General features: G+C 38.9%; 1 protein-coding gene across 1 annotated transcript in view; it reads left to right on the forward strand.

Annotated features, from left to right (window-relative positions):
• The window catches only part of BIRC6 (baculoviral IAP repeat containing 6), a 322387-nt gene that overhangs the window by 150083 nt on the left and 158958 nt on the right, over positions 1 to 13346 (forward strand). Inside the window, 7 exon segments of the mRNA XM_037895446.2 lie at positions 2378 to 2940; positions 3906 to 4081; positions 6848 to 6944; positions 7125 to 7319; positions 8774 to 8974; positions 10933 to 11212; positions 13034 to 13290. Of these exon segments, the coding sequence (XP_037751374.1) occupies positions 2378 to 2940; positions 3906 to 4081; positions 6848 to 6944; positions 7125 to 7319; positions 8774 to 8974; positions 10933 to 11212; positions 13034 to 13290 (1769 nt within the window).

Genomic DNA, 13346 nt, shown 5'->3' on the forward strand with positions numbered 1-13346 from the left:
AAACCAAGGTTGTCCCCTACAACCATGTCTTCTGTGAGGTCCTCACTACTCACCAAACCAAATCTAAAATGGTATCCCCTCTTGTTGGTTCAGCAACTACTTGGTGAAGGAATCCATCAGCTGTCTCATCCAGGAAAGCTGCGCCCTATTATTATTACTAGCACTTGTCCTCCAATCTATATCTAGGAAGTTAGTCTCCCATGATCACACAATTCCCATTAGTATTTACTTCATTAAAAACATTAAAGAGGTCTCTATCCATATCCAAATCGGATCCCAGCTGTCTATAACACACCCCAAGCACTATCCCAGGGGAGGCTCTAGTAGCTTTCTTCCCGAATGTTATTTTTGCCCAGACTCTGTCTTATCCATTCCATCACTTCTTATTTCTTTAGTCTACCTCATCATTGATATACAATGCTACTCCACCGCCTTTGCCTTTATTTCTGTCTTTCCTAAACAGTACATACCCTTCAATACCTGTACTCCAGCCATGACTACTATTCCACCATGTTTCTGTTATCCCTATAATATCTGGTTTCACTTTCTGCACCAGTAGCTCTAGTTCCTCCATTTTGTTACCTAGGCTTCTCGCATTAGTGTACAAACATCTTAATTTTTGCTGTTTGGCTTCTGAGGTTGCTGCTTCTTAGAGCCATTGCATGTCCTTTTAATCTACCTTTGTAGGATAGGAGAAGAGACTGAAAAAGGGAAAATTACTTGCTGGTAATTCCATTTCTTGTCTCCTCTCATTCTGCAGCCTGCCTTTCTTCTCAGTGGTTAGTGTGCTGCCTCTTGCTTCCTATTTCTCTTGTATTCAGTTGCTTTCTGTACAGTTCTGGTAGTTCTTTAACTGGGATGGGAAGGTTCTGACTAGGGTTTATATAATTGGGGGTGAGCATGTTCAATTCTGCTTCCTCACTTCCCAGTAGATGGCACCATAATATTGTCTGTCCCTTAATCATAGGCTGGAAGTAGAGAAGACTGCAACAAGCAAAAATAATTTTACCTTGGATGATAGCTGCAATTTGAATTATTAGAATGCTGTATAGTAACATTTAAATACATTCATGATGAGAAATAAATGTTTTTATTGGCATAATCATTCCAACTTTAATTCACTTTGTCTATATATTACAGGATATTACTGTATGCATGCACATTTGACTTATGTTGAGCAACACAAAAACTCAGAGCTGAAATAAAACAGCTTTTGAAAAAGGAGTTGATTCTTCCTCTGATATTAAAGCCTCATTTAAGTATGTCTTAAATATTTTCAAACAAGTAGGATTTAAATCTCCCAAAACACAGCAAAAGCACCAAAATGGGTTCAGATATTTAATATTGTTTTCAATATACCTTCAAATACTATTATCGTTCATCAATGCACTAGACTGATTGTGAAGGAAGCATTACTTTTATTTTTAATTCTCTTCTCTTTCATCCTAAAACCTCACTGTCTTCTAAATTGCAGTCTTAAGACCGTGTACTGAAATACTAATTCACTTTGCATTCTGTAACGTTGAAAATTACAGAAAGATTCAGTTCTAAATCAGTAGCAGATTGCTAATTTTGAAATTTAATTTTTTCTTTTAGCTAAATCTGACTTTTAAATAATTCAGTGCACATTGGTAAAACTTCAAAAGTAGCACCAAACATCCATTTTTCAGACCTCCAGTAAGAATACGGTCTAAATTAGAACCTATTTTGCATGTGGCTTATTGGCCTGCAAATACTTACTCTGACGTGTTTGTGATAGTCATCAGTGGAATTATTTGATACTTCTTTCCTGTGATGTTGATGCATAATTACCCAGCCAAACCATTAAGGATTAAAAACCCAGAAAATTTGATGATGGGGAGTAAAGAATTCCTTTTTGCCAGAAAACAAGTGGAAATTCACCAATGGTGGTAAAAGATTGGGGGGCTTTCCCCCATACAAAAACTTTCTGCAAATTTACAAAATTTCCCACTCAGTAATTTTATCAAAATTGTTGATGCCTGCATTTCAAAAATATCTCTAAAGTAACTGCATAGCCAAAGAAACAGTAGTTCTCAGACTCTTTCAATGGGAAGTGTTTACCTTCCTGATGATACCAGCACAGTGGTAAAAGGGAGACTTCCCAGAAACGGCATGTAGTGCCCCATGTAATTATAAAAATTGCCATGAAAAATAAATGCCTATCCCCTCTGCCAGAGGAACAGAAAACTAATTACCTGTGTGCTGTCAACATGCATTTTTTTGAAAATTGCTAGGTTTTCAGAGTATATTGGTTAGTGAAATACAGTAAGTCCTTTGAAGAGGACTACCTTTTTAAAGATATATAAATCGTTGTCACCTGTCAGTTAAATATATTCTGTTTGATTCTCTCTTTTAGGGGTGCTTTCCAAACAGGCCAGGGACCTCTGGATGCACAAGTGAAGCTCTTGGAATTTACCCTGGAACAGAATTTTGAAGTAGTATCAGTTAGCACCATTTCTGCAGTAATTGAGTCCATCACCTTTTTGGTGCACCATTACATTACATGCTCAGACAAAGTGATGTCTCGCAGTGGGTCAGACAGCTCAGTGGGTGCTCGAGCATGTTTTGGAGGGCTCTTTGCCAATATTATCCGCCCAGGTGATGCCAAAGCAGTTTGTGGAGAAATGACAAGGGATCAACTCATGTTTGATTTGTTAAAGCTGGTTAATATCTTAGTGCAGCTGCCACTTTCGAGTAATCGAGAATATAGTGCTCGGGTTCCAGTGGCTAGCAGTACTACAGACAGTGTTTCTGATGAAGAAAAAGTTTCAGGAGGCAAAGATGGCAATGGAAACAGCTCTAATATTCAAGGATCAACTGCATATGTGGCAGACTTGGTGTTAGCCAACCAACAAATTATGAGCCAGATTTTGTCTGCTCTGGGCCAGTGTAACAGCAGTGCTATGGCAATGATAATCGGTATGTATTTGCAAGTAGATAGTATTCATTTAAATAAAAAGGAAGGAACGTCTCTTTCCGAATGTAAAGACTTAATTCATTTTCTCCCCATAAGAGAAAAAATATAGTGTACAGATAAAAGGAGGGAGAGAGTAATACCAAACACATACTTTATTTTGGAGATTCCAATCTAACTTTTTGGAAGTTGCTTAAAATAATTTTTTAATAGAGTAGATCAACTTGAATTATGAACAATTGAAACAGCATTATTTCTTGACTTCATCACTGCTTCCAAAAGGTACAGGGCCATATCGTGGCGTTGGCCCTTGCACAGAGCATAAGAACCATCCCACCTGTCTCATTTCTGTTGGTCTCAGTGAACGCTAACTGTGTATTCTGACTACCAGGTATATGCAGAGGTCAGATCGTTTTCTAGGAGGTTTATCCCTATTATAGGTAAGCAAGCTGAGTAGTACTGTGACAGCAGAGCTGCCATTTAGCCAGGGAATAAATTTAGAACTCTTGTGTAACATACATCTGCACCAGACATACAGTGAGCTGTGAATATTCTATAATATACATTGATATTGCCCTCTGAAAAGAATCCTAAAAACATTTTAGTTGCTTTTGGCTAGAAGGAGTCAGCTGTGACCCTTGAACTTCCTGTCCCATTCCCTTGGTTAATTAACCTCCCCTGTAGTGTCTCACCTAACATTAAAGTAAGTTCTCTTGGCCAGGGATCATTCCTTCCTATTTGTACTATAAAGCGCTTGACACATGTCTGCGCTCTGTAATAATAATTTACACTTCATTGCAAACTTCATTGTTAATTACATGCCAATTCATATTTTGCAGTAGCTATGGGAATACTAATTTAATGGAGATTTAAATAGCATTAGGTTCTGTTTATGCACTAACTGGTAGTGTTTGTCTGCTAAGCCTCATATTCTTGGCCTTAAAATGTGTGTTTCATCTGTTTTTACTAGGTGCAAGTGGTTTGCATCTCACAAAACATGAAAACTTTCATGGTGGATTAGATGCAATATCGGTTGGAGATGGATTGTTCACTATATTGACAACACTTAGTAAAAAAGCCACTACGGTGCAGGTGATGCTTCAACCAATTCTTACCTACATGGCCTGTGGGTACATGGGAAGACAAGTAAGTTCTCTTAAGTCTATTCAGTTACAGTTTGAAATGTTCTTTTAATAGAAATTTTACAGTTTTGTATCTGAGACTTCAGTCTGCTTTAAATATTTTCTGAATTAATCCTATAAAAAACCTTTTAGATTTCAAAGCCTTTCTAATAAACATGGAAGTCCTCACAAATAATAGTTCACTCCATAATTGAGTTACCAAAGTACATGTAATTTTAGTGGTGGTTAGTCTCATTAAAATTGTTTCCAAGTAGTTTCACTGCTTTAAGTACAAATTAAATTAGATTCATTTCAAGTGATACATATTTGTAGCGATGACACAGCTATTTCCTTGGATCTTGTTTTCGCCTTCATGGCTCTGCCTCTGTAGACTCAACATTGGAGATGTTGCATGTCCTGAAATGCTTGTAATTGTTAGGGCCATACGCACATGCTGCTTTGGTCTAACATTCTGGAGTAGAGACTCTAAAATTTCCACTCTTGACTATTTCTCTTTCTGCTAGCCTGAATTATGAGGAACTCAACATTTTCCCTGCATGGGGTTATCACAGGGCCTTTTCGATTACAGTTAATGCTGGTTATGTAAAGAATTACATTTTGTTCGCCAAAGAATAGACACATGCCAATCCTATAACTGCTGGATTTATCCATATTCAAGTCAAAAGTGGATGGAATCCATATCAAGCTTCTGGCTTTCAAATGCTAGCAGTGAGAGATTTCTCTCATCCCAGTCTATTTCCTGTGCAGTAGGAGCTCTAGTCCTCTTTTATTTTTTCCCCTTTGGTTCATCTGCTTGTTTTCTGTCTGCAGTACCCAAGTTCCTGAGGTATTTCAGACTGGAGATTGCAGACCTAGCAGTTCTCCACAGCAGGGTGGCAGGGCAGAGTGTGCGTGTGCATGGGTATATGCACACATCACCTCAGTACTTTGCAGCTTTGCCCATGTGGACCTCCACTTTACCAAAGTGTCAGGAGCACTATAGTGGTATGTCTTAGCCCAGGGGGTCTCAAACTGGGGGTCGGGACCTCTCAGGGGGTCGCAAGGTTATTACATGGGGGGCCGTGAGCAGTCAGCCTCCGTTCCAAACCCCGCTTTGCCTCCAGCATTTATAATGGTGTTGTAAATTAAAAACACTTGTTTATATATTTGGGGGGGGGGGGGTCACACTCAGAGGCTTGCTGTGTGAAAGGGGTCACCAGTATAACAGTTTGAGAACCACTGTCTTAGCCTAATTGCTGATCTGGAGTCCTACAAGGCTGCCTGTCCCTTGATGAGTGTGGCCCTGCTAGTGTTTTTGTCATCCCAGGCTTTTTTTGCTCCGCTCTTTTGAGCCTAGCTTGTCCATTTGTGACCAGATCTCGGAGATGTCCTATGTAACTGGTTCCCTTCCAGTGAAACATAGGGGTGGGCCACACCAGCTTCTCAGGGACTGCATCCTTCCCCTATATAATGAACTCACACCTATTTAGCTCTCTGTGGGATCAGGCTTTCCCCTTCAGGGCACTGTCATGGTGTCCAGATCTTCTTCTTTTCCTTGTTTTTTCATCAGACTTTTAGGTATTCATGTATCTGAATAATGTTCTGACTTTCAGGCATTAGCCTTTCACCTGGGCTGAGGTGCTCGTCAACATCCACCTCCAAAGCTTCTCTTCTTTAATAGATCTTCCTTGGAATCCCCTTTCTCCCTGTTGGAAACAGATTCCCCACTGCACAGGCTGTAGCATTACAGAATATACAAGAACAGATATGAAAAATGTGCTTAGGTACTTAAGCAGTATCCCACCTCAATGAAACTGTTACTTTTATTTAGGGGGGCTGTCACCCATAATCTAGTGGACGAGCATATAGATAAAATGTTAAAACAGGATTATGAAGTCTCCAACATGCCTTAGAGCCTCTTTCACCTGTGCAGCCACGTTTAAGGCTACATGCTTCTGGGTTTGCCATGCCTTTGCTTTAGTTGGTACTAAAAGCGAGAACACCAATACCTTGTGAATTCCTTTGAAAGGACTTCAGTTCTTTCTGCATTTTTTTGTATGCTTCAGGTGACCATACTAATTCTATATTGTAGTTGCATTTAATTCAGGATCCCTTCAGTGTAATCATGCTGTTTGAGGAGACCCTAATTATATTCTTTAAGGAAGCTAATGTTGGCAAACTTTTCAGCTGCCTCATCAAGGAAATGAAATGGCTTTTCTCCATCTTTCCTTTCCCTTAGGGATTACATTTCATCCCTTTGGTTCCTCAGGCATTAAGAATACCTTACTGGCTGGCCAGCATTCAAGGCAGAAATCATCCATTTGTATCCCTGTCCTCACAAATTATCAGTGAATTGTTGCTGATCTTGATGGCTGCCAGCCTTCTTGAAGGATGGCTGAAATGGTTTCTTTTCCATCTAGTCTGGTTCTACTGTGACCAAAAGAAAAAAAAAGTCATTGGCAGTTGTCTGTTTTGGATATTCAGTATTTTTAGCCCCACTCTTAACTGAGCAGCTTTCTCTGTTCCTAGGCAAAGAAGATTTTCCCTGAGATGGGGAGCCAGGGGAAATATATTAATGCTATTTCATGGTAGAAAAGTGAACTAAGCACTTGTGTTAGGTATTGGGAAGTGCTGTCCTATCTTGGACTTATCCTCACTTGGGGGTGGGGAAGAGAGGTCAATTCCAGAAAAGAAATAATCAGATAATAAATAAATCGTGTTTAAATAATCTTGCGTGAAATTTAGCTGTGTACTATACATCATGAGTAAGAAGTTCATATATTTCTTCTAGGGTTCTCTTGCTACTTGCCAATTATCTGAGCCACTGTTATGGTTCATTCTGAGAGTGTTGGATACCAGCGAAGCACTGAAAGCATTCCATGATATGGGTAAGAGAGCAGGATTTCCCTCATTAAAATATGCTTAGTAGAACAATGTTAGGTAAGCAAATTTAAGTAGGTCAAATATGCCTTTGCTTTCTTCGTGTTAAGTAGAAATCCTAGCTTTTGGTTTCTTTTAGTTCCATACTTACCTTTTAATGTACATTTGACTTGCTTCACTTTACTTAGGAGGTGTTCAACTCATTTGCAACAACATGGTAACCAGTACAAGAGCCATTGTCAACACAGCAAGAAGCATGGTTTCAACTATTATGAAATTTCTTGACTCTGGTCCTAGCAAGGCAACAGATAGCAGTTTGAAAGCCAGAGTACTAGCTTCTGAGCCTGATAATGCGGAAGGAATCCACAATTTTGCACCATTAGGTTTGTAAATTTTTTTTGGGCCTTTGGGAGACACTAGATTGCACTAAGACGCACATTTTTAAAAATGTCAGTGAGGTAGGATAGTCCATAAACTTTATACCAGGCTATTCTTAGAATCTGAATATGCTGATCAAATGATTTGTCTGCTGGCCTAGAGTCACCAGAAGGTGACTCATCCAGAGTCTGAGTACCAACAAGATTGGAGAGTGAAAAAGCCCATTTTGATTAAAATGAGTATATTGATTGGGGCGGGATTGCAGATATTGTGGGGAAGTGGCAAAAGGTCCCTCCAAATTTGAGTGACAGTATCAGAAGAAACTATTACAAAATGGCGCTAAAATTACAAAAAAACCCACAAAACAGTGCGTAGTTGATAGAATGAATGTCCGTTATGTATCTTCTACTTTAGTGTTTTCAGTAATTACCTTAAGAATAGATATGAACAGTTGTCTTCAAACTCACACTACAGAGAGCTTGTAAGTAGCTGAGATCTTGCTCTAAGCACGTAATATATGCTACAGATCACCTCCACATCTGTTACAAACTGCTCGCTGTCAGCAGCAACCTGATGCTTTTTGTGGTAGTGTTTGGCACTCAAACAACTCTTCCTACTCTATTCTTAAACCAGGCAGAGATAGAAGAGTAATGGTTACTATAATCTTAGTCTGCTGGGAGCAGAGAGTGGGGACTTGCAAACCAAGGTTGAAAACTACCTTGCCAGGTTCAAAACCTCGTATGCAGCAATCTTAATATTAGTTTCCAGTACTCTCTGAAAGGCCAGGGCAGCAACCTTTGTAAAACCCAGACCTTTCAATGTCCATAATGTAAGAGAGAGGGAGGGGAGCTATTTTGAAACATTTGTGACCCTACCAGTAGCTTAAGATGGACACACAGAACAAGCTGTAGTATTTTGAAGTGGACGTGCAAGACCGCTTTTAAGTCATGTGTACACAGAAATGTTGTGCATGTGTAGTGCTTGATAGGTGAGGTTTCCCTGGCAAGAGGGGGGACATGATAAACATGGAGATACCAAGCTCGATTCAGCACAGCACCTTCCCCATTCTCAGCAGCTGGGGTGGGAGGTTGGCATCTAACGAGATCATTGGGCCTGGACTTTGCTAACAGGCTCCCCTCACATCTTTTTATTTTGTCTGTGGCTCTAGTAGGTTTAGGTTTATGACTAGCGGATGTCTAGCATATTTACAAGCAAAATTGCATAAGTTGTGTGTGCATTGATAAACTCTTTTATAAAAAAGTTAAGTATAATATATTTTAATGGAAAGACAACAAAAATTAATTTTAGTAATTGCAATGATTACACAGGTTGCAGTGTTGTAACCTACAACAAATGAATAATAGAAACATTTTATTCTTTAGTGACTGGTAATTTGAATATTAGTAATCTGAGTTTAGAATGTGGTATTAACAATTAATATAATAATTGTTCTTTGAAGGTTCAATCACATCAAGCAGTCCTACTGCCCAACCTGCTGAAGTACTGCTTCAGGCTACACCTCCCCATAGAAGAGCTCGATCTGCTGCATGGTCTTACATCTTTCTACCTGAGGAAGCCTGGTGTGACCTCACAATTCACCTTCCTGCTGCAGTGCTGCTAAAAGAGATACACATCCAGCCTCATCTTGCATCCCTTGCAAGTGAGTAGATTTATTAACAGTTGTGCTGAACTGAAAAACTTAGAGGATATAATTTTAGAAAAAAATGTTTTCTTTGACCATAAAAAAACAGATTTAAGAACACTAACAAAAGCCCAGCAGTTTATTTTTCTTTTCTTATTGAGAATCAAATGCCATATAATTTCTTAGTTTTCTGTGTTTTGTGCTGTTTGAATTAAGGGCAGGTCTGCACTTAAAAAGTTGCACTGGTGGAGCTGCACGGCTGTAGCGCTTTAGTGAAGATGCTACTATGCCGATAGGAGAGCTTCTCCCATTGGCATAGTTAATCCACCTCCATGAGAGACAGTAGCTATGTCAACGGGAGAAGCCCTACTGTTTGCACCGGGGGTTAGGTCGGTATAACTGCAATTTTCCACACCCCACCCTGAGCAGTGTAGTTACACCAACATCAGTCTGTAGTGTAGACAAAGCCTGAGTGCATGTCTTGCTGCTCTTCTAGTTCTGCCTCCCTTGTCTGTGATGCGAGATGGTGTTAAGTAGGAGAGGTCCTTGCATTTCATAAGGAATCTGTTTACATATTGCTTGTTTCCTTAGTTTCTGGCCCCAAGTGTTAATTCTCCTGATGCATCAGACTGGTTTCTCTGGAGCATCCTACAGGGCCTATTAAAGCCCTCGTGATGGCTGCTTTATTGTTTGTGATGTTAGACACATTCAGTTTTAAGGCATTATAATCACTGACCTGATGACTATCTCTCCCCTAGGTCCCTAATGTTGATTCATGTATACTGGTAAAACTGCATTTTTTTGCCAGTATAGCTTATTTGCTCAGTGGGGCTGGAATAAGGTATACCAGCAGAAGCACAGTTTTGCCAGCACAAGCTTCATACACACTTGTGATTGTAGAATACAGGTATAGCTATACCAGCAAGGTGCTCCTGGCGTAGACCTAGCCTGAATAGGCAGGGCACCCTATGCATTCTTAATTAGTTTAACCCCCAACCTTTGAAATCAAGTGCACAAATCACACTCTGGATATAGATAAAAATATGAAATTAATGTGAAACTTATGGTCGTATTTTGTGTCTCAGCCTAGACTGTTAATTTGAATGATTCTGAACTGTCTCTCTTAGACTACGGCTACATTGCATACCTTACAGCAGAGCAGCAGTGCTGCTTCAGCCACGCTGTTGTAAAGTATGCCGTGTAGCCACTCTTCGTGGCAGAGAGAGGGCTCTCCCGGCGACAAAATAAAACCATCCCCAATGAGGGGCAGTAGCTTCATCATAGGGAGAGCATCTCCCGCTGACAAAGCACCGTCCACTCTGGCGCTTTTGTTAAAAGTTTTGTCGTTCAGCGGGGTGTGTTTTTCACACCCTCAAGAGACAAAAGTTTCAATGACGGAAGTGTAGTGTAGACATAGCCTAAGTTGGGAAAAATATTCTGGTTTGTCTGTTAAAAACTGAGTACTCAAACTGATAGATGGTTTTTAAATAAAGTAGGCTGTTAATTGCAGTTAATCCATGCTATTAACTCAAAAGAAATTAACTAGTTTTTTTTAAAATGAGTTTTAACCACACATCAGGGTGCCATGCTTGGAGGGGAGAGGGGGCTGTCTCTGTGCACCTCCAGGGCAGAGGTGCCCCTCTTCCTGCTGCCCTGCTCCACTGCTGATCCTGGGCTGCCTCCTCCCCCAATGGAGCCACCCCTAGCCAAGCTACTCCGCTGCACAGAGTGGGGGGCTGATGTTGGGGGTGTCTGCTTAAAGAGACAGTGCGCTGGCACGCCCATTCATCCCTCAACACTCTCTCTCACACACTTCCCCCCACGAATCAAAAATATTTAAATAAATGGTATTCTATTGTTTAACAGTGTGATTAGAACTACGATTAATTATGACTATTTTTAATTTTTTATCATTATTTTTTAAATCATTTTACAGCCCTAAATAAAGTGTTAAACCCGGCTTTATTTCTCTGTAGCTTGCCCTTCATCAGTATCTGTTGAAGTAAGTGCAGATGGGGTGAATATGTTACCTTTGTCAACTCCTGTTCTCACAAGTGGTCTCACGTATATAAAAATCCAGCTTGTAAAAGCTGAAGTGGCCTCAGCAGTTTGCCTTCGACTCCATCGCCCCCGAGATGCTAGCACATTAGGCCTCTCTCAAATTAAATTGTTAGGCCTCACAGCCTTTGGAAACACATCGTCTGCAACAGTTAACAATCCGTTCCTTCCTTCTGAAGATCAAGTGTCTAAAACAAGGTATGTTTATCAATAGTTGCAAGAAATGAGAGCTATCCATGCTTTTCATCCTTTCTTTATGAAGTCTTTTATGTCTCTAAAGCAGAAATCCCAGGTAGTGAACTGAATTATTAGATTTTCAGCATTTCTCTATAATCAACATCAATAGTGTTCATGTTAACTCTTTTAGAAAATTTGGGTTTTAACTTAATACAAGCAAGGATTAAAAATTAAATTTAAGAAATTAAATGTATTGCATTTTAAAGTCAATTTGTAATAAGGAATTTACTAACCTTTAGAAAAAAGGATTGATCATTTCTATTGGAAAATTTAAGCTGCATTAGTGAGACATCATAATAGAATTTTTGGTTTGGTGGAAATTTAAAAAAAAATGGAAAATTTTAATTTTGGTTTGAACTGAAAATGACATTTTTTGAAATTTTTAGTGAATCAAAAAGACTAAATTTTTTTTGTTAGGTCAAAATATAACATTTCATTTCTATTTTGATAAAATTTAGGGTGTATTGTCAAAAAGCAGTGGAGGACTAGATTCACAAAATGGCATGGATGACAAGAGGTGTATTACCTTTAGCCCAATAGTTAGGGAACTCACCTGGGATGTTGGAAGACTTGGGTTCAGTTCCCCCTCTACCTGATGTGGAGCTTGGGTCTCCCACCTTGCAAGAGAATGCCCCAGCCCCTGGACTAGGAAGTATTCTCTTATGGGTCTATCTCATTCTCTCCTGTTAAAGTTGTTCCACTTTTTATAAATAGTCAGGCATTGATGCAAGAGTACTTGAACTTGGATGTCTCATCCTAGGTGAGTGTTCTACCTACCAGGCTATAGAGTTATTCTTACTCTTTCTCTCGCTCACTGACTATTCATTGTGGTTATGAATAACTAGGAATTGGCTCTATGATCCCAGGAAACTTGGGATGTTTTTCTAATACAGTTTTGATTTGAATTGTCTTTCAAATTTTAGAGTAACTTAGGTGAAGAAACAGGAAAACTATATTTAAATTAGATTCATAGAGAAGCCTTCCATAACCGAAGTTCAAAGGATGATTCAGTTAACTGTGAAGCAATTTTTGTAAATTTAGAAAAGCTAAATATGCTAGCCAAATTTTGCTATTATATTTTATGTGTGACTTTAGTTCATCATGTACTGTTAATGCAATTAAAAACTGATATATATATAAAAAACAAGGGTGCCGAGTTAAGTTGTGTCTGCAGCCTCATCTTTTTCAAGTTCATTGCTTTAAATGGAATTGGTTATTTGTTCAAGATAAAAATTCTTGTAACAGTTTTAATATAGGACGTTACACTGTATATTTTTAAAAGAAAAATAGTAGAAGAAACAGGCTAAATATAAACAATATGTGTTACCAAATGTACAGCAAATGAGGTAGGGCTCCAGATCTGTTAAGGCACATTGTAATCTATGATAGTACTTGTTATCTTAATTTATTATAGATTTCCCCAGTCAAATTTCAGAATTTACTTCCTCCTGGTTCTGGCTAACTATATTAGGAGAATGATAAAATTGCACACGTAAGCACTCAAAAGAATTTTTTTTAAAGTGCAAAAATTAAGTTGCGGGCATACCTTTAACTCTGTAACAATGCAGTTTTTAATAATGTTTATATACTGTTGCTCTAATACAATATCCTTCATTTCACTTTACAGTGCCTATTACAGTACTATCTAATCACAGATATTTATACTTCTCTTCCTGTTGTACTTCCCATCTATAAAGGTGTTTACTTGACTTAATAAGGTTGAGATACATCATAATTATGACATACATTAACTCATTCTAGCTTTTTTGTTTATTATTTCAGTATTGGATGGTTAAGATTATTGCATCACTGCCTCACTCACATAAGCGATTTAGAAGGAATGATGGCTAGTGCTGCAGCACCCACTGCCAATCTGTTGCAAACATGTGCTGCCTTACTGATGTCACCATACTGTGGTATGCATTCTCCAAACATAGAGGCTGTGCTTGTAAAAATTGGGCTGCAGTCCACTAGAATAGGCCTAAAACTGATTGACATTCTTCTAAGAAATTGTTCCGCGTCTGGGAGTGATCCTGCAGGTGAGAATGTATTGCTTTGCTTAGTTTTTTAAAATATTCGTCATTCTAAATCTTGC

Source organism: Chelonia mydas, chromosome 3 (assembly GCF_015237465.2).
Source record: "Chelonia mydas isolate rCheMyd1 chromosome 3, rCheMyd1.pri.v2, whole genome shotgun sequence".
NCBI classification, from domain to species: Eukaryota; Metazoa; Chordata; order Testudines; family Cheloniidae; genus Chelonia; species Chelonia mydas.